At 38.5% G+C, this 22,626-nt stretch overlaps 1 protein-coding gene across 3 annotated transcripts in view; it reads right to left on the reverse strand.

Moving 5' to 3' along the window:
• The window catches only part of ITGA2 (integrin subunit alpha 2), a 104,177-nt gene that overhangs the window by 62,563 nt on the left and 18,988 nt on the right, over window positions 1-22,626 (reverse strand). For all 3 annotated transcript variants that reach the window (XM_075078372.1, XM_075078371.1, XM_075078373.1), the window contains 10 exons: window positions 14,553-14,662; window positions 13,290-13,381; window positions 9,258-9,372; window positions 8,736-8,863; window positions 7,440-7,588; window positions 6,168-6,318; window positions 5,575-5,740; window positions 4,208-4,281; window positions 2,614-2,752; window positions 431-576 (listed from right to left, as the gene is read on the reverse strand). In XM_075078372.1, the coding sequence (XP_074934473.1) occupies window positions 431-576; window positions 2,614-2,752; window positions 4,208-4,281; window positions 5,575-5,740; window positions 6,168-6,318; window positions 7,440-7,588; window positions 8,736-8,863; window positions 9,258-9,372; window positions 13,290-13,381; window positions 14,553-14,662 (1,270 nt within the window). The remainder of the gene's footprint in view (window positions 1-430; window positions 577-2,613; window positions 2,753-4,207; window positions 4,282-5,574; window positions 5,741-6,167; window positions 6,319-7,439; window positions 7,589-8,735; window positions 8,864-9,257; window positions 9,373-13,289; window positions 13,382-14,552; window positions 14,663-22,626) is intronic.

The raw sequence follows: 22,626 nt of genomic DNA on the forward strand, positions 1-22,626 counted from the left end.
CTGTGCACATGAAACTACCCAATCCCTGATTTACTCTCAGATTTGTTACAGACAAAATCAAACCCATCTAAATTCACTGCTCTTTTCCAAATGAAGAAGAGAATGAGCTTCCAAACCTCTATTTTAACATCATCTACTTCACAATTTCTCAGGCAGAGTGGAGCTCACTGAGTCTCTCCCAATTAAAAGTGCTGACACATTAAGTAGCTTTGTATATTGTCTTCTACCACTAATTGGACGACTTCCTAAAACACTGTTTAAGAGTTACAGTTAACTTCATTGAAATAGTCTAGTGGCAGACGAAAGTTCAAATGCATTCTAAATGCATTGCAAGAAAGAGGAATTTTCAAAAGAAATGCACTGCACTTTACTGCTGTGTCAATGAAAACAGATGCCTGCAAAATGTGCGTTCATGACCAAATATACTTGCCTGCTCGCCTTTCTGGGACTGCACAATTGTGATATTACCATTGCTGTCAACATCATAAACCACTACTCTGCCAGTGTAGTTGGATCTTGGTGCACCAGCAACAAAATAGACAGAGCTCTGAGTTGAGAGAACAGCAACAGAATAACCTGGGGAGAGAAGCCAACATTTAACACGTGTGAGAGACCATTAACTACAAGTCATCAGTTGCTTATCCATAAAGGCACAGAGGATGAGTCAATCTGGTATGTTAGTCGCAGAGAATGATGCTTCCAGGTGGGAAGTTAAGTTGTTACATATGGATAAAATTTACAATAGTCTTCTGGAGAGAAGAATGACACACAGATCAAGTTGAAGCAGGTTTGAGAATAGCATTGACAATAGTTTAGCCTATTCGATAAAGTGTAAACCACAAAAATGTCATGCTTGTAAAGGGAATAGGAAAAAGAGTGCAAAGAGTATGCTCGGAATGAAGAAATAAAGAAAAACATGAGATGAACATTTGGGCCGGCCTTCCAACTGGGTAGGAACACCTAGCTTCTGCAAAGCTTGCAGTACATTTTCCCACAGCTCCCCAAACCACAGCTGAGTGCTTTGGCTGAATAGAACAGGCGATATTAATAGCTTGTCAGCTGAAGGGCTTAGGTTGATTGAACTTGTTTGAACATTTTAATCCTCATTCCCATTATACTAACATTATTTGCTTTCAGGCAATATCTTTTAATACCTGCAAATATTTTAAACATGTATTAGCACTATAAATCTAGCATTAGTACATATTTTACATTTCTGTGGTTTAATTACAGCAAATTTATTTTAACAGAAGAAAACAAAATCATCCTTTATAAAGACTATAGCTAAATTGAATAACAAAATCCCAGTAATTGGGCAGCATATGCAGGTCTTCAGCAAGCTGCAGGACAGTGTGAGGAGCACAGTCTAAAAGGATTATGCTTTGTTCATTACATATACCATTTTAATTCAGATTTGTGTTCAGACACTGTTTTTTTAGGGAAAGAACATAATTGGAAACTAGAAGTTCAACAGGCAACAACAAAACAAGATTTTATTCTGCAAGTTAAGGCCACATGTTCCTAATTAATACAGCATACAGCCATAAGAAGTGAGAGGGTGCAGTGCAGAATAGGGGCCAATCTAGCAAGCTGTGATGTGCTAGCAGCCTTTTACCTTGGGCTCTCCCAAGCTGGTGAGGAAGAGCTGGTATGGAAAGCTCTTAGTGGGTGACAGAAGGAGGTGAAAGAAAAATGAAGGGGCAGAAAAGGCAACAACCTTGTTTGGTCCAGAAACATTAAGGCCAATAATCTAAAAGTGCCTTGTGGGGAAGTGCTGAAAGGGAGTGACCTGACTTTTTAAGAATTGTTCTAGAAAAGGGAGGAATAAAAAGTTGAAGAGGTCACACCTGCAAAAGAGCTACTGCTCATTAGGTTAGGTTTAGCTGTATTCATTGTGTCAGATGCAAGTAATGTTGAGCCACAAGGGAAAAGAAAGAGCATGTTAGTTGCAAAAATAGCATCTCATTAAATAACATCAAGGATAAGAAAGTAGTAGGTGCTTAATGTAGTACCACTACTTAGGGATGAATTGCCAGAGCAGGCATGTTGTAGGTTTTCAGAAAACATTTCTATGAACTGAGAAGACAAACTGAGTGACTGTATTGGGTCACAAAAACATTCATTGGAGAATATACAGGGGTTATAAACAAGACCTCTGTTAAACTGCAGCAGTATTCCTAAGACTAAAAACTGAACTGGGAAAGGCCAAGAAAAGAGCGAGCACAGATGAAATGACAGCAAGTCAATCAACTACTCATCTACGTGTAATCGGGGAAGTACATCCAAATATTAAAACAGAAGGTACCCATAATGATCAGTATGATACATTAAGCAGCCTTTTCAAATCCCATGACTTCTTATGACTCTGTGACAAAGCCTGATGTTTTTTTTTTTCCAGCTTACACATTGATATGAGTAGAATTATAAAAACACAATCAAGATTTCATTCAATGTACTGTTGACCAGTAAATAAAACCTCTTTTGGATGCAAAATTCTTTTCATATTCTCAAATCAGCTCCTAAAAGGAGTGTGGCTAGAGCAAAATTTCCCAAGTTCTGTAATATCTTAATAAAGGTTTGATACATTTTTAGATTTATATTTCAGCCCCTTACCTAGATAAGAGCTATGATTTCTGTCCTGTAGAATTTCCTCAAACACATGGCCTGGAAAGATGGTGACTCTGTCTGAAGACTCCTGAACTACTGTTCCACTCCAGTCATAGGCCCCAACAGCACCCAGCAGCAGAACATCCTTTAAAAAAATTAAAATCAACATTTAAGACTACCTATTTCAGAAAAAGCACAAGCAAAGCTGAAGTTACCACATGTAATTTCCTCCATCACTGTGTTTAGGGCAATGATGTACAGTTTAATGACTGCAAGCAGTTGACTGGAGCTGCTTATAGTTACCACTTACAGGCAGGACTTTACTGCCCTATCAAGAGGGATTATCACCCCTCTACTGCAAGAGGATAAGTGACTGCTTTAGCTCCCAGGACACTTCAACTCAAGATAAAATGTGTTTATTTAAACACTGTGATAGTTTCCCGAGCCTGTCCACCCTGGGGTTGGGCTTGCTAAGTCTATGCTTTTATGCACTCATGATCCTCAGAAGACTAAGGATTAGACAAACAAAACTGTAAGAAAAAGCTAAAGCTCCCTTTTTGCCAACAGAAGTGCCAATGACAGCACACAAAAGCTGATGGAAAAAGATACAAAGTTTCATTGTTTAAGTGTATTGTAAGGAGATGTCCTTAAGACAACCGTTAAATCTAAAATCAAAATTAATATGACTTATTATACAGAACACTTAATACAGAAATACTTAATCTTAGACTTGTACACATAAACCAAACATAGTTCAGACTATTCACATTATTAAAATTCTTTAGTGAACTGAAATACTGTTACAGAGAACTGCTGTAAAAATAGTACGTGTCATTTTCCTGAAGAAAGCCCCAAATCTTTCTTAATTTTTGCCATTTCCTAGCATCAACTGCTTGGTAAATTAAAGCTTCAATTTGTGCAAGTACAGAAGACTTTTAAAAAATTATTTCATTCATTTTTACGGGCTGTGAGAATTTTCAGTTGAAAGCTGCTTGAACTACATTTGAATTTTACAAAGAGGATCTATTTGGTCAAGATAATCTTAAAAATTGATTAGCAAGAAAAATATACCTGATTTTTTATTCTTTCTAATTTCCAAATGAAATATGCTTTAAAACAAATATTAACTTTATAAATATTAGACAAATTCTTTTCAGACTTGATTTATTCACAAAGTGGTGACTGCCTAGAAATATAGCAGCTTTGCAATATGATTTCAATTCTTCTGAGTTATTCAACTACAAAATATTAACTTGGAGCAATTGAATTTTTCATGCTACGTAAACTCAGAAATCACTGAAGTCATTGGATGAACACATCTCAAAATCATTACATGAAAGAAACTTTTACTCAGCTTCACATATCAATTAATAGGGTTTTTTTGTTTTAGGGATATACAGCATCTATTAGAAGAAATTTTTGTGGTATTCAAATAAAAAAAAACCCAAACAAGCAAACAAGAAGAGGATTATTTGGCATTCTCCTGCTTGTAAAAAAAAAAAATCTTAAAATTGTATTTCATTAGTCTTTTGCACTTCTAAGCATTCATGTCTACACAATTACCTCTATTTGTATCATTAAATGATTAAAATTCACATACCTTTTTTTGTGAGTAATATGCACTGAAGCCCACCTGTGACATTTCCATTTGGAATGTATCACCTTGATCCGTACCTGGTGAAACAAATATTCACATATGGTTAACCCCACAGAACCACACAAGAGATCCAATGTTGCTGTCTCCGAGTGTAGCTATATAAGGACTGTATGTTATTTTTTCCAAATCCACCGATCCTGCTGAAACATTTCCAACGTTTACAAACATCAGGAATCTGAGAACTAATAAACTGTATAGTATTTGGAGGATTTAACGGCAAATTGGTAAGACGGAGCCATGATGCTATAAGTCTCTTCCAAAAAAAGGCAGAGATGATGATAAAGTTGGCTTGAACCAGTCTGCACAGCATTGCCACTGTGGCTAATCTCTTTTTATGTTTCTTAGGAAGCACTAATAATACACTGAAATTAGCTTCTTTAATAACTGCATATTCACAACTTTCAAATGAATTTTTATTATCATACAGGACTTATAAAACTGTTGTAATTGTCTTGAAAAATACTGTGATGTGCAGCAATATTTCCTAAGCTAGATGGATGGGGACTTGAGTAACAGAAGTTTAAGGGGGGTACAGAAAACCCAAGACAGGTTGCTCACCCAATCCCCTTGACTCCATTAGCAGCGTGGGACTGGTAAAGAATAGACAGAGGTGAGAGAGAAGGGAAGATTTCATCTTGAGCACAGGAAGACTGCAGCTGTGAAAAGCTCCTTAGGGAGGACTGAGGGCAGGTTACAAGTCTCCTGGGCATGGTCTAAATCTGACTTTAGAAAGCTGGCTTTTGGGAGGGGGGATGAAGTGCCTCTGAGTTACCTCTACAGCCCCTTCGCCCAGACAGCACACAGAAGACTGTGGGCGATGCTGGGTGTAGAGCCTGGTAGATGCCACACGTATAGCATTACTGAGCTTTCCAGTTCTGTTATCAGTAACCTAGTCTTCTGATTTGCTTTTTAAATTCACAGTTGCTTAGCATTAACAGAAAAACACAGGTGAATCTGACAAGCATAAAGATACCTTTAGTCCTCTGGCGGTAGTAGCTCCAAATACATTTGGACACATATGGACAAGCCCCCAGTGGATGCCTGAAGCCCAGGACCTGATTGAAATTTTCAGCATCTGGGTAATATTCCCCACAAACTGCAGAAACTTAACTTGAAGCTCAGGCTCATTAGGGGTGGGGTAACTGGGGGAGTATCTGTGCAAACCAGAGCCCTACTGAGGAGTAGGGAGCAGCCCACACCTCCAGCTGCCCCTCATTTTCCCAATACTACACTAAGGTGAAGCTAAATAAAATCCTTAGCTCATCAGCTGGGAGAATCTGATCTAATTTAAGAGACATTGAGTATTTTACCTTCTATACTAAAAATGCGCTCTCCAAGTGTTCCTGCTTCTTCCAGTAGTGCAGCTTCAGATGACACATTAAAGAAATACTTGTCTGTTGGATGACTAGCAATTCCTTTGATTTCTTTAATTAAGTTTTTAGTATCAAGTTCATGCCTGATTAAGTACCCCAAAACCTGGGGTAAAAGAAAAAGAACAAAATAAGAGTGAAGGAAATAATTGTGTTACTCCATTTCCTCCTGTATCATATGAGTAAATATTCTGTCTATTAAACAAAAAATTAGCTTCATTCATATTACTGAATTGTTTATTAGGCTGTATTCCTATACAAGGGACCATTCAGATAGGAAAAATACATAAACCAAGGCAAAGGAGAAAACTACTAAAGTTGCTTAGGTAATATTGGTTTTGATTTTTCAGCCAGTTAAGGAAGACCAATGTTTCACTAGTTCATAAAGATTAATTTTGCTTAGTTTTAGCCTCACCAGTGTAACAATGCATGCATTATATACAGCTTACATATGGAATACACACTTTCATACATACATAACAAAATGATCTTTCAAAGGCTGGAATAATATATACAATTATAGTATTACTTACAGCAATGCCAAATCTGGTTATATTGTCTTCATTGCATTTACCTATCACTGTTTTCAAGTTGGACCCATCATGTGATTCACCGTCTGTCACAACAACCATTACTTTAGTGGCTGACGGACGTCCTCCCGATTCAGGTGAGAAGGCATATTGTCTGTTATAAAGTATGGTATTTATCACATGTCAATTTAAAATGGATGGAATTTGGTATGTATACTGTAATGGATATGTCTATCACAGACTTAGAACAAGGTGCATCTGTAGTGCTTTTTAGTTGGAAGTTAACAATCTGCAATAAGAATTTCCAATTTTGTTCCTGATAGCTCTTCAAGCAGTGCTTTGAGAAGAAGCTATCAGAAGTGTAATCAAGGGGGTAAGAAAAAGGAAAAAACCAAGGAGGATTGGATGGTATTTCTGATAGAAATGTACATTTCCAGGCAAAACAAATTTTTTTGTACAAATGTTTCTAAATAAAAAGTGTTTTTGTCAGAACTATTAATGTTTTGTAACACCAGAGTAGCCATCAATTGGCTCCACCAAGTTTGGAAAAAAAAAAAAAAAGGGGGGAAGAGTATTAATAATAGGTTCCTTAATACTACTGCAAATATCACTTCCAGTGAAGACTAAGTCTGTCCCTAAACAAGATTATCAAGGCCATTTGACTCAGCATGTATTTTGGCCTAGAGTCCTGTCCTTGATTCAACTGCAAAATAGCATCTTCCTATTGAGAAACAGACCTGGCTTGTATACGTATTCAGAATTATGGTACATTGTTTTAAGTTCTTCCTATTTTTCACGCTGCTGGTGCTGCAGAGACAAACTGACAACAGACAAAAGATTTTGTTTTCTCTGCAATCAGCCAAAGCCTGACCTGCAAACATGAATGCTACTGGTCCCACTGAATCCCTGGATAAACTTTTCTTCTTTCAATGGTTTTGTATATTTCTAAAAGCTTGTCTTTCTGAAGTGTTTGATGCACTGTCATGTTTAGACATCTGTGACAGCCCAAACAATTCTGTTAGGTACCAGAACTACTTTCATGTAGAGTTTAACTCAATCATTAAAGACATGATTTTCAGCAGGTCTAGTTTACACAACCCTGCACTGTTCTTCACGGGGCACTGTAAATGCACCTGAAGGATTCTGCCTAGTGCAGGGCATCTCCTCAGAGGCTCTAAAGCATGTGCATCCCCAGTGGGAATGAAATTCAGGATGTGCCCATTGCCTTGTAAGGTAAACTATAATAGTTGCACAGTAATCACCGATGTGTTTTACCTTGCATTGTCAATGGCTTTGAAAGTATTTGTCAGATCTCCTCCTTTCTGAAATGTTGCATTCATTGCTTTAACAACTTCATCCTTTGTTTGATATGTATTCAGGTTGAACACCACACGGGGATCATTAGCATACTGAATTAAACCCACCTATGCAATAAAGAAATTATGTTATATTATGATGCATTACAATCAGTTACACAGAATTATGATGCTTACTTATTTTTCAGGTTGGAGTAAAAGATCTGCAGATGCACGTGGGGTTATAATTTTCTTTAAACATATAAACCCAATTAATATTAACACGCTTGGAAAGCAAAGAAAGCTAAAATGGTCTTGCACCTTATGTCATTTATTATGGACTACAATATGTTAATGCAAACAATCTGAAATAGTAGGCATTAAATGTTTGCTTGGTTACTTCTGGAAGAGCCGATGGATAGCAATAATACAGGGAGCTCTGGGAAAAATGAGAAAATAACAAAAATTCTACAAGCTGACATCACCTCAGTCTGATCTCTTCTAAGGAAATCCTAAAGGTTAGTTACTTAACAACACTGCAAACCCTATTTATTTTTAATACAGGTGAAGCTAAAGACATATGCTAAGATGTTCATTTAGTATGAAAGAAAAAAGAGAAGATGCTCAAGGTGAGGTACAGAAAGGACTGAGCAGGAAACCTAGCTTTTAAGCACCTCACTTCCAAAGTCGCCCAAGGAAGAAGGCAGCCTTTGGGAGAGAGATTTCCAGTGCCCCAGTCTTTGTTCCCAGAACTGTTTATGGAAAATGGACAACTGTAAAGACAGAAAATGTTTAAAAGAAAGGCAATAAAATTTTCCTTACCATCACCAAATTAAAAGGAAAAAAGAACGTAAAGATCAGACAGTAACCAAGCAGGAAAACCTAATATTTTAAAAACATACCAGTTTGAAACTAAGAGCCGTATGAAAAGCCCACAAAAACATCTATGCTACTTTTATTACATCCCCACAGACTACATTTTAATTACTTTTACACCTAATGCATGAAAAAAATCTGACTAGATATAACCTAGACTTCTATTTAATTTACTTTACGTTGCCAATCAAATTACTAATCCCATTTGAAAGAGGTTAGCTGTGAGCTAAAAGAAAAGCCCAGTACTGAAAGATACAGGACAGCTGCATAATCTGTGGCTTTGGGGGGAAGTACTGTAGTTAAGCTAAGGCACACTTGGTTTCCTTTAAAATTGATAATAAAACCCATTGCCTTTTTTTTGTTGTTGTTGTTGTCGTTCACAAAGATGTCTTTGACTTACCTGGGTTTTGTTAATTCCTATGTCTAAGCCTTGCACAAATTTTTTCAAAAATGCCCGCACTGCATCCCAGGGATAAATGCTGTTTGACTCATCGCAAACCACCACCACATCTATGACAGAGGAACACTCTAAAACAAAAATAAAACATGGAGATTAAATGCACTTTCAGGCTCCATATATTTATAACTCTTTGGCTAAATCCAGAGGTGCATATTTAGGTCTCAGACAGGCAACACTTTAGATCAGGAAGGTTTTGCCAGAATGAGGACTCAATAGAAGCATATGCATATTTTGAGCCTGCGCTGGTGCAATGTCTCTGACTTCAGAGGAGTGACTCCATCCATATTTATACCAGCATTGGATCATGATTTGTCAGTCCTTACATGTGAATCACAGGACTTTGCTTTTTGCACATACTTTTTTTTTAAAAAAAATCCCAACTTAAGAGTCCCCAACACAGTGTATCTTGATTTCATTTTATATGTTTTTTGAATTGAATCTGTTTTGCACATGTTGCCTTACTTTGAACAGCAGGAGAAAAGCTTCTTAGGATCTGGAAACTTGGACTGATTTCAGAACAGACTCCTGTTGCATAGTACTGGCTTCCACACTGCTGTGCCCACAAGGGACCACAAGTCTTTAAAAATAACAACAGAAAGAAACTATAAAAATAACAAATACTTGTCTCACCGTATCCACATACAAAAGCACAATAAGCAGAACTACAGGCATATAGGATCAGAGAATCCCTTGCAACCACAGTGACAGCATAACCCCTTTCAAAGACCTTCTCATTGAAAGGTTTTTCTGTTCATGATCATCCTAGTGCCTCCTGCAAGCTGTCCCCTCCAGACTATGTGCCGCTATACTATCTACGGAGTGTGACTTGGTCTGCAAGGAATCTGTCCTGCTTTAAGCCACCTGCTCTACAAACTGTTGGTTTAAAAGTAGGACTGGTATTTGCACACCGCTTATAAGCGTGCAGAGAAGTACTTCCACTAACCAGGAGGTGGCATCAGAACCATGAGCACGCACGTCGCGGCAAACACGCAGAGGAGCTTTTCTTGCGGTTTGTCGGATTAGCCACCTCCACCAGTGCGACCAGACTGTAGAGTTTTGTGATCAGTGCGCGCACACACGCCCACAACCCCCCTTATTAATTTGAGAAGCCTTGTTCCCAAGGGAAATTCACTTTCCCAAAATATTTACAAGTTAAACTTCATCACCCCTTCCAGCGAGGGTGCAGCCTCACAGTATGCTCTGTCCTTTTTAGCTGCAGCTAAAAGCGGAAGGAAGTTTGGCCCTGGCCTCACGTACCCCTCGGCTACATGCTTCATTGCCTTCTGGGAAAAATGACCTTGCTCTCTGCTGAAAATGACCTCTGTAAAAAGATTTTTAGGTTTTTAGCTGGATCAACCTGCTGGTTGCATGACAGCCACACCTCAGCCACACCTCTCACGCTAGAAGGATAGGTACGAAAGCACCTAGATAATAAAGACGGATAATCAGACAGTACTTTGTCATGAGGATACTTGGAGGGAGAGGTTTTCTGTTTAAAAGAAAATCATGTTAGAAACTCAAGGGAAAAAATATAATCTCTACATAACGTCTGTCCAACAGTTCTGAAAGAAATGATAGCTTCGTTACGTACACTTTCTGACTACCCTATCCAGTCAGGACAGCCTGGAAAACAGAACATGCACCATCTCTATTTAGGAAGAGAAGAGAAGGTGAACAGTACTATTAACATTTTCTCAGGAATATTGGAAAAAGGGTAATTAAAGGTAGAAGTAAATGGAAAATGAACCAAATCACACACGGATTTACCAATGGTAGACCACATCAAGCTATCCTAACATACTTGACAAGACAACAGATTTGCTAGTCAAGAGAAAGGAAGTATATCAACTTTATCCAATATTGAGATAAGTGGTCTTTTTAGCCGCTACATGGGGCATGATTAGTTTTACTGGAAAAAATGGATATTTACAGAGGTGAGAGGTACAAAATAAATCATCTATATTGGTAACTACAAAGCTGGAGGAGAGTTACTAGTCTTTAATTTAAAGTTATTTTTAATTTAAAGTTTTTTTTAGATCAATCTCATTTGCCCGTTTTCTAGTTTTCTTCTGTATTAGTGGTAACTCAAAATGGCGATGTTAATCTTGGAGAAAAAAAATGTAAGTGTTCTAATAAACTTTGCTGATCTTGATGGTTGGACTTGATGATCCTAAAGGTCTTTTCCAACCTTAATGATTCTATGATTCTTCACTTCAAAAAAAAAGGAAAAGCTCTAATGTTCTAGAATTTTAGTCAGAAATTTAAGATGCATCATTAATGCAGGGGAAAACTGGGAGATGACATACCAAGAACTGCTGAACTTCAAAAGTGTAATATTAGAAAAGGGCATAGACTTGTTCTTAATGACTAATGTTAAGAAACATGGACATAAACTGGGAGCAAACTGAGCAGAAGATAGAGGAGCAGACAGACTGGGCACTGCCTTATTGCAAGGCAACCATAATCATGCAGCCAGCATGCAAAGCAAATGTGGCCTTAAGATATGTGACAAGAAGCACTTGCAGTTGAGGCAGAGAAATGCCAAATACGCTACATAGTGCCCTGGAAAGACTCATGTGGAATACAGCATAGATCTGCTCATTCATGTTCAAGAAAGGTATATTTTGAAATGCGCATTTCAGCCAAAAAACCCTGCGTTTGTTTAGTAAAGCCAAGGACAAAGAAGAACAATTGGTGGGTGTTAAATACAGAAGGTAGATGTTACATGTAAGGAGATGGGAGCTGTTCCTTTCAACTAAAGGCACAGCACTGCCCTAAGAACAAACAGATAGAAACTTAATATCAGAAATCTGGAAAAATGTTGTTAACCATCAGTGAAACTCTTAAGCACCTTTCCAGCAGGACTAAGCATGCCTCAGAAAAACGTAATGAGCATGTGGAACTGACTGCTCTGTAGTTAGGATACCGGTGGGAAGCAATCACATGGCATCCAACAGCTGAAGCAGCAGGACTCACGAGCTATGACACAGACACGACAGGCTGGGTCACGCTCCAGCCAAGCAGCCCAGGGATGCAGCACAGACTGGTGCAAGCAGATGGAGGCTGAGAGAGGAGCAGTCACAGGAGGAAGGACCACAGTGAGCTGGGCGGAGGAAGCTCTGAGCATAGTCCACCACAGAGGCCAGCTGCCAGAGACAGCATCTCAGAGCAAAGTCCTGGCTGGAAGCAGCTTGCAGTTTCAAGCAGTCTTCTGCCTGCTGTCCAATTCTTGCCACAGCTAAGTCATAGGACTTTTGATATTTGTTGTTCGCAGATAAGCGCCTGTCTCTAGTACCCCATTCTCCTTATGTCAAAAACACTCCGGCCACCAAAGACGTGGCTAACTCTTCATGTCTTAGCATTAAATTTTTTTTTTTTTGTTACTTTTTGGAATTTAAGGAGAGTCAATCAACAACATATGGATCAGGAAATTCTTTTTACCTGAGTAAAGTTCAAGTATTATTAGAAAATACAAATTATTCTGTATGAGATGTTCTAAATCACTGCAATTGCTGATACTAATTAAAAGTGGGTATGCATGGGGCAGTATTAACAATAACTAAAGGTATTATGCAAGGGACAGAATAAGATTTTTTTTAATCAATATCTTCTCAAACCAACAATCAAGAGCAGCACTGTTGCTGTTTTTTGAAGTTATGATTAATTTTAACTCCAACAGAACTGCTGGAAAGGTTGGAATTAGACCTACTTCAGTGAACTGGGCTATGTGGTAATGAAGATAATAAACATCTCAATACTTCTGCAATTACTAGGAAGTTACAACAGAAAAATGCAACGCTTAAAGGGAGCCTCAAAGCTCTTGTCTGTAGTTTATTGTTTCACTTAATTACTGCACATGCCTACAACATATGTATCAAGCTGGAATACACTTAACACTGCAACGGTTTTCATGCTTACGGTTAAGATTGTAAAAAAGCATATTAATCAGGCGTTAACATCCTTTCAATTATGAAATCTGTTTTACAGGCTCTAAGGAGAGTGGTTTGCAGAATATACATGTAGCAAATGCATCCTCCTCCAGCCCACTAATCAAATAAAACATATTCAAGTTACACGGGGCTAGAAATCCTAACATCTCAGGAGAACAGTCACTGTGCAAGTGCATATGGTGGAGAAGACATCCCATACTGTCTTTTGAAAGCATAATCAGAACCATACAAGACTGTCTTAAAAGATGTCCTTGGTGGAAATAGCCTTGCCTATGTTGTCTGACTTACATTGCATAACTTTTAATTACATGCCCTTCCACAGGATATTGAGATAAATGACAAAGGAGAAAATTTATAAATTTCCCAATTTTGGACCCTAGGTAGTGACAGTGGGATGGAATATTTTAAATATGCAAAATATGTATTAATCTATGTTGCATAATAAACTACATTCAGCTTGGATTTATAAAAAGTGTGGAGAATTCTAGTTTCTTCATTCTCCTCAGGAATTTCTGTGTGTACTGAATATGTCCTTGATACATACCAAAAATCCTCCTGTTTTTGAGTTTTGTATCAGAGTCAAGCCAAGATTCATGTCTTCCTTTATCTCAGTCACGTTTGGAATATTTATTAAAGCTGAAATAAGAGGAGATTAAGTAATGACAGAAGAGTAAATAACAAGTAGAAGTAATTTAGTAAGTTCAAATTCCTTTTCGAAAGCTTGATTTATGGACTCTAAGACACCTTTTACAAATGGCTGTATACAATTCTGAGACAAAAGAAACAAAAGTTAATCTTTGTCAAAAATTTACTAACCATTAACTATAGACATAATTAAGTACGGCCGTTTAGAGTACCTGTCCTCCACAGAGCTGAAGGCAAAACACAGGAAGAAATGGTCTACCTATTAAGCATTTCTGGCTGGCTGAGTAGCTGCAGCCAAGCAGCTACTGTTACATTCTTCAGGACACCAGACTCCTCTGATCCAGTATCAGGCTTTAGACAAAATCCTGGAAGGAGCGGTGGAGGACAGAAATGCTCCGCACCACAAAGAATCATAAAGTGGGCATCTCGGCACACTCTGCTGCCCTGTATTTTCACCGTATCCAAAAGGGAATCCCATTTTGTACTTAGTTTGCAAATACACAGTGGCAGAAAAGGCTTCATACCCACCCACACATCCGTCCCTCATGCGCTCCATATTTGCAAGTCCCCTTGGGTATACCAGCAAGGACCACCCCCGACCTGATACCCGGACCTGAAGCCCCCCTAAGCAAGCTGGTCCAGCTGAGAGTTTGCTAGAGAATACACATACACACACATCTGGTTTGGGGAAGATCTAGACACTTGCCCCCTGCAGCAGCCTGCACCAGGCCTCCTGGGCTGTGACCCACGGTCCCGCTCCAGCTGCCAGCATGGAGCTCCTCACTGATGCAGAACCCCTGCCCCCCCCCAGCAGCTGGTTTCGGGACACACACCGTTCCTGCCCCATTACTGGAGGTTCAAGACCCTAGTTGCTCCAGCAGCTGATGCCAAGACCACACTGGCTCCAGCAGGTGGCACCACTGACCGGGGTGCCCACAGCCCCCGGCCCAACTACAGTGGCAGGCGCCAATTTTCTCTCTCACACACACATCTCACCAGTAGCTAGCACACAGTCCTTGCATCACACTCACACTCAAAACACACACATAACAGGCTAAGATTATGCACAGAGGAAGCTAAGATTTAATAAGATAGAGTGGCATAGTTCAAAAACAAGGAAAAACCAAACAACTGTAGTGAGACATTAGTCATTACAACTTACCTTGTAAATTCAATTTTTTACATGTGGTTTTGGACATACCAACAGGACATGCATAGATATCTCCAGTTCTGTTAGCAGGATAGCCACTCCAGGGTGAGCCAACCAACAACCTAAAGTAACAGGAGCTTCATTAGGTCTTTAATGATACTGGAAAACTCCAGCAGCACTACTGCATAGCACACTCTAGGTAACAGGTGAACAGGCTTTTACCCGATACAGCACCTAAGGCACTCGGGAGTCTCCTCCACAGCTGTTCAGCAGCTTTACTTGCATGTTAATACACTGGATTCACCAGGAGGCACTTTGGTAGAGAAGCCCCTGGGGTTTAGGCTGCCTCAAATATTTATATTGTTGTTTCTGCGACATTATGTCACAGTGTCAGGAAAGATACAGCAAAGATATTAATATATACAGATGCACACAAATTTAGAAATATATACATATACAGAAAAAACTTATTATCCTGTTAGTTAATGGTTAACCGAATCCTTTTAAGTTATTCTTTTAGCTGATAAGAAGCATTTCCTACAGGATCTGCTCAGCAACAGTCAAATGCTTATGTCTGAGCTTGAACATTACCACGCCTTCACAACTCTGAGTCAGAAAGAAAATACTGCAGTTGATAAGACTGCTGTGTGAAGTATTTAGTCCTGAACATGAAAATTAAGACTTATGATAATTTGTGCCTACAATATGAAGTGATTCACTTTGTCTGACTCATTCCTTTGTCTGCCATAAAGTGCTCCCTCCAGTATCTACTCCTCAAGATCCCTTTCATTTTTATCTGAAAGCCTTCACAAAACTGATTATTTTACCCCCTGGGAATACTACTTAAGAACATCTATTTTTCAGCACAACCCTCAGAGAGAGTAAAACCACCAGACAGTATAGGGTCATGTAGGGCTAGAAGAGAAGGGCAACTCTTCATACAGCTGAACGTGCAGTGAAATAAGGGCAAGGCAAAACATGACCAAAGGCAGATGACCTCAAGGGATATGAAAAAAATGAAGCAGATTATTAGAAAGCAGGGACTGTGGGTATTTGCTCCAGCAGCAATGTGACTTTCTTTTCATACAGAACAGTCCATGGTAGTAATTAATGCTTTTATGGGACAGTAAAAGGACAAGCAATGGCACCCCAATAAAGAATATGGGGTTTCATAAGAAACCACCTTTTTTAGTTGGTCAATAGATTGCTAAAAGCAAAACTGTCATCCTCTAAAACTTTATAGGTAGCTAATGCAAATATGTTGCACTACAAAAAGAACACATTTTAAGAAATTATGTTCCAAAGCAATTGCTGTATATCATATTAACTTTCCAGGGGTCATCTGATTTTATTGCTGCAATTTTATAACCAGTTGGAATAAAATACCTTTGGTAAAAATACATAGTTTTAGAGGCACAAGCAAGAGTTTGAGTCCTTTTTAGCTTTCTCAAAGAAAACACTGCTAACTGCAATTTTTAAGTGTATTTCTTCTCAATTAAACACAGACTTAGAGCACAAACACTGTTATTCTGTTTTACCAGTTCGCTGGGGGTAACTTCAGACTCTATCTTCTTTGTGTGGCAATATGCTAAAAATACCTACCTCCTTCTCAATTACCTTGCTGAAAAACAGTGATTATGCAGGCAGCAGGAACAGGATTTTGTGTACTTTTAGTATCTCTAAACCTGCAATTCAGGTTCATATAAATACCTCTCTATATAAGAAGAGTGTATGTTACACTAGCTGTGAGGAAGCCTCTGATCTTGTTGTTTTTTTGAGGAATATAGCCTTTTCTGCATAGCTCGGGACCAGACTACCTGAACTCATGAGAAACTACTCCATCGGTCATGGTCTGATAGATGATACATCCTGCAGACACTCGCAGTGACAAAGAGGGCTGGAGTCACTCAATAGTGACTGACAAGAGGAAGACATGGTGTTACAATCTCCCCCCTTGTTAGGTACTACAGAGTTATTTACAGTTATAAAATGCTAACTTGGCCAATGGGAGAGAGGAAGCGCTAACAGTTTTCGTGGAAACAGGAAACAGTTTTAAAAAAGATGGCAGAACTGCATGTGTAATATCTGAAATTGGAACAGCTTTTCAGCATGAGCTGTCAATGTGAACAGTGCACTGTATACATTTTGTAAATATTTGTAAGTTTTTTCTAAGTTTCCCAGAAGGCAAATGTATTTCAGACTCCCTGCAGGAGGACAGCTACTCTTCGAAGAATGACCTTAACAGATCTTGGAAGTAGTCCCTGCACCACTCTGTCTGGTCACGAAACTTGCTGTAAATCTCTGCACTGCACCAGCATTGCTCTGCAGCCATTGGTTATCCTGAAGTAGAAAGCACACAGTTTCACCCACGAACAGAGCGAGAACGAGAGCAGGAGAAACGGAAGAGCAGCATGCTTGAGCGCTAGCTGTCCCCAAATCCAAGCCTAACTCCAACCCTCACCCTTGCTATTGGCATAGAGACAAAATCCACAGAGTTTAGAAAAAGCAATTCTCTCCCTTTCAGCATGCATATTTGCACTCACTCTATGGGCTTTCTGCTGCTCAGCAGTAATATGGGCTCTGAAACCCCTCTTTTCCCCAGCCTCAGTATTAATTCCAACCCAGACATCTGTTTATACCAAGGAACCTTCACTATTTATACCCAATCTACTTCTAAAACTTAATATTTGCAATTGTGTTTTACTTTTCCTAGCCCTAAAACTAACCACATAGCTGTTGCATGGTACAAACAGAAAAACATAAGACAAACAAGACAAACTCTTACAATTTTAATCCCAAACCTAAACCTATGCCATCTGTGCCTAAAGCAAGCTCAATTTTGTCTTTTATTTAGCTTGCACTCTTCATACTTTACTGGAAATTATTATACTACCTTACCCTTTGCTGCATTAGCCTTCCTTGTAGATTTATAGGGTCCATGAATTTCAATGCCATAACTATGTTGTAGGCCAAAAAACGCCACTCTCTACACAGAATTTAATACTTAGAACTATTACTGACACTGTGATTTTCAGAAATTACAGCTAAACTCTTCCCCTTATCTGACTTAATTAGTCTAACCTGCCATCAATATGCTCCTGAGAATAAGTTATTAACTAATTTCTGCCAAGCCTAGCCCTCTACTTTTAATTGCCAGCCTTAAAGGTCCTACGAAATTGTTATTTCTCTCGTATCCTGAGCCTTACTTAAGCTTAATACTAGCCTCAATCTATATTAGAAACCAGCAAATCCTACTTGCCTTTGAAAATTAACATAAACCATTACACTAGACAGTTACACAATACTGCTCTGGGAAAATGCATGTGTATCCTTCCAAAACATCAGAAGGAAAGAAGGCAAGGGATTACCTGACTAGCATCCTGCTAACTACAAAAATATTTTTTTACTGTGAGTGAACAGGATGCACATGAGGCAGAGTGAAACAGAGTGTATTAGGAAAGAATGCAAGAAATGAATTCTAAAATACTTGAAAATGCTTGTTTCCAAAAAAACTGTATCATGTATAGTGTACTAAAGTTCTTTATCAGCTATGAGTTAAATATTTATTTTTACAAAACTTCCTTATGTGTCCTTGTAGGTTGTCTTTACACAATACTATAGTGATTAGCATATAATATTGCCACTGATTTTATTGTTCTGTTCCTTAACCAGTCTCCAACACTGTATACAGAGCAATGGAACTACATGAAGTCAAATAAAGTTCAGCAGCAATGCCATACCACACAGGCTGCAGGAATGGCAGATCAAAGTGCAACAGGAATTATTTCTGGGAAATTACACCATGACAAAAGCTAGTAACGGGCAAAGTGTGATGTAGCAGAAAACAAAATCAGAATTCATGATGAAGGGCTGAATTGCCAGCTGTTGTCAGAGCATGTTTTATATTTTCTGGGTTTTTTTTGTTTGTTTTGGGGTTTTTTTCCCTCTTCATGCATTTGCTCTTTAGTGTGGTGTTTTGTTTTTTTTTTTAAACACAGAGATAGCTAATAAGACATACAAAATAAAAGTAGAAAGGCTCTATTAAATCATCTGGCCCTTTTCCCTAAAATTACAGGTAGCGATGAATAGATATGAAGACCAGAAAATGCTTCACTCTCATAGATGCTTCTCTGCACACCCTAAAACACTTATCACCATCTAAAACTTTTGATCCTTTGAACAAAAGACTCAAAACTTCAAAAACTACAGTGAGCCATGGCAAAAGAGTTTGACTGACAAACTCAAAAGGCCTAGAAGACAGAAGCCAGAGCTGGTTCTCCAAGCAGGAAAAAGTCAAACTGTAGGGCATGCAGTCAGGGGAAGCAAAAGCTGGGCAAAGGACTCAACATTAGCAGTGGTGCTGGCACTGAAGTCATGCAGCTGTAACAATGGGAGCATTTTAATTAAAAAAAAAAAAGTTGGCAGAAATTACCCTCCTCATTAAAATCAGATGGCTTTGAAAATGTCTTGATTTCAAGAAAAGTTGCTAGAGAAATGTGTCTTTTTGGCGAAACATCTTACTAGTCTGAGGAGGCAACACACCGTCTCAGGAGAAGGCTGCTGGGCTTCGGTGACTTGTGAGCAGTATGAAATGATTTTTAAAACTATTTAGTAGTGCAATGATTATGCGATACATCAGTAAGGGCAATGCATATTAAGGTGACATTACTGACATGATATAGAATGAAACACAATATTTAAAAAAAAGAAAAATCCTGTAACATATTGCAAAACAAAATTTAAAAATTCGAAATCCTAAGTATGCAGACACAACTGAGCAGGGTGGCTGCAACTTGATACCAAACAGTACCTCAATAGCAGACTGAGATTTTAGCTCTGTTGTGGGACATATCCACAGACTTAAGACATATATGGGTAGGAAAAAGCGTATTAACAGCTATATACATCTACTCAATCCTCCTCACCTGAGACAGACATAAACCAAAATCTCAGGAGTAAGTACTGTCATCTCTGCAGAACGTACTCTCAGCTGCTGTTCAGGGCATGCACATTCAAGACAGATTTGACATGGTACAGGCTGCCTTTATAAAAGCTTATGTTTATAAAATAACAGATAATTTGGTCTTGATTTAAGGTTCAAATACAGATGATCTCATGACAGGGCGGACCAGAGCATAAACTGAATAATGTTTCTGTTGTGGCTAATTACTTGCATGGTGGACTGCCTAAACTTTTCTAATTGATGAGTTTCTTTGGTGTTCACAATTTTCCTTGAGTTCATTAAAGAGCTCTTGTTTTGAAATTCCCACCAGACACCATGAAAAGCTTGAGATGTGCTTGACTTGCAAGTTTGTCCTTATTTACAAGCATCACATGCCATCAATGACCATGAATGCACAGCAGACCAGTGTCCAATTATCCTGGATCATCTGACTCTACACAAAAAGAGCTCCCTTGCTGGTTTGTGTCACAGCTTCCCAACACATACCAGCCCTGTCTAAAGCCCTGTGCTCCCGGTTGGACCATCTTCCCTCTTCTCTCTGAACTCACTGCCAAGCAAAAGTGATAACATACTGCTGCATGCAGTCCCAGTTCTGCAAAAATTCTCCTCTGTATTTTGTACAGCACTTACTGCCTCAGTAGCTGTACCTCCCAAAAATACAGCTGAACAATATAACTAGCATCTCCTGTTTTTTTCTGTCTCTCTCCTTTCTGCTCTTAGAGAGTATAGGAAGATTTTTAAAGCTGTATTTGATATAGTACCATGTGATCTTATTAACAGAAGCAAGGTCTAGCAGGTGATGAAATTTCTGGTGGATCTCAGATTCTGGATAACCTCTCCCTTGGAGACAGGTGCCACCCCAGCAACGTTTGATGTTGTGAGCAGCCCTACTGTGCCTGAACAGAGTTTTCAAGTCATTCTTGCTGCACAATGACAGTCTCTTCATAAAAGTATATGATGATAAATGTTCCCCTCTGACAGAAAGCAGCATCCTGATTATGCAAAGCTCAGGCTGTTTATCTTAGGCTTACTTCAGGCATGTCAACAAGTGCTCTGCATGTGGACTGCAGCCTCCATATCACTTATAGGAGAAACCAACTCTACTGAACACCTTGAGCGGTGATTTTTTTCTTAAATAATGCACACAAGAAAAAGCTCTATTGTCCCCAAAAAAGAAAATAGCCTAGAAATGAAGGGAGCAAGAGAGTAAACTATGACTGACTTTTTAAGATAGTCTAATGATTTCTTGAGAGGAAGACTGAAAAGAGCTTTATTTCACTGAAGAGACTCTAACAAGTCATGGTTACTTGAAAAAGAGCTGACAAAACTCCCCTGAATTTTGGAGCTATGGTCAGACATTGTGCAGTGAATAAATCAAATGATGAAGTACCTAGCTAAAGAAAAGTTTCCCAGATTCATAATATTCATATACTTGGGAGAAGACAGGAAAAGTTAATCCAGAGTTACTTTCTTTTCCAAGCTCCACCACACATTATCAAAGAAAGTGATAGTGGAAGAGTTTTTATATCAGAAGTAAAAATAAAGCAGAGAAATATAAAACATTTATAGCTTGGATGAGTCTGGAACGTAGCGCACCTTGTTGCAAGCTCGTAGAAAAAACAAGAAGGATAAAACACAAGACATAAGTACTCTATGTGTGAGTCAAAGCATTTAATTAACTTCAAGCAGACATTCTTGTTCTCCTTGAAGTTGGAAAAGGTAAAAAAAAGAAAAAAAAAGGAGATCTGGTCTATGGGTGCCTAAACACATAGTTAAAACATAGTTAAAGCAGGCAGAAATTCAGTGAGAAGCCACCACAACATCAGGTGAGGAGCAGCGGTAGGTTGGGAACCTACACAATGAAGGGAGAGGAAACACTGACCTGACCTTTTAGTTTGGAGGATACAGCTCCACTCTCCTCTTACTCTACCTCCTGGGCACTGGTAATACAGTAATACTGGAGACACAGGGAGATCTGGGTAGTCTTACATCTTGTATATGCAACCAGTTGCAACTGCACAGGGTCCCTGTGCAGGGCTACACATAAATGTCTCAGCTAGCTCAATATTTTAGTATAGGCTTTTCCAAACATTAACTGTAAAACGCTTTCCATGGATTTCAGATTTTAACATCTTACTTCTTTTTACCGAAAAAAGTTCAGTTACATACTATCCATCCATCATCACTTAAGCAAACATGCCAGTTTGTAGCTATTTTGGTTCTGACCCCATTTCTACGGAGAATGACACATCTAAAATGTTGTCTCAGCTTATGATAACATATGTAACTCGTGTGACTTTCCGCTATAGACTTAAAACCATGTAAACACAAATAACCACTTAAAGTAGTTGAGTAATACTGAATTATTTATAGACCTATAGTCCTTGATGTGAAAGACGCCTTAAGCTTTGCAGTTGCTGAGGCTGCAGAAAAGGAGACAATGTCTCTTCCACAAAATGGGCTTACTCTGGGTTAATATTTTAAAGTTCTTTTTGAAACCAAATTACTAGAAAAAATATTTTACTAATTACTCATCAAGCCCAGTGTTGTGGCAACAGTGGATTTCACATCAAATTTTATGGCTGAAGAGATGCAGCAGACACAAGGCCTTTGCTAGGATTGTGTTACTGTATACATCTAAATATGCTGACCCTTGAGGAGTGAACACTTAATACCATTTTGTGCCCGACAGAGTATAAATTTAAGTTAACTTAATTTTAATATTAATAATTAGAACTTCCCAGTCCTAATCATTTCTTTAACCTGAAAAATATCCCACAGAAATGTAATGTGTAACAAAGATGCTATTGAAGGACTGAAATTAGAGTTAAAATTCTACAGAAATTGTGAGTTTGAGGAAACTGGTGTATTGGAGATGAAAGTAGAAGATAAACGTAAAGACCTCAGATTGCATTGTGTAAAGGAAAAAAGCCTGAACCTTCACATGCATATGCCTTATATTTCATAATTCTCAAGAATATTTCAACTTTTCTTTTAATAATATATGTATTTATTCATAAAGATATAGCTCTAATATACAAAGGAATTAACCAGAACATATTTAAATGAAGTGCAGAATTATAAATGAAAACTAATTGCAACATTTTCACCTTAAGCTTTTAG

Source organism: Phalacrocorax aristotelis, chromosome Z (genome assembly GCF_949628215.1).
Source record: "Phalacrocorax aristotelis chromosome Z, bGulAri2.1, whole genome shotgun sequence".
Classification (NCBI taxonomy): domain Eukaryota; kingdom Metazoa; phylum Chordata; class Aves; order Suliformes; family Phalacrocoracidae; genus Phalacrocorax; species Phalacrocorax aristotelis.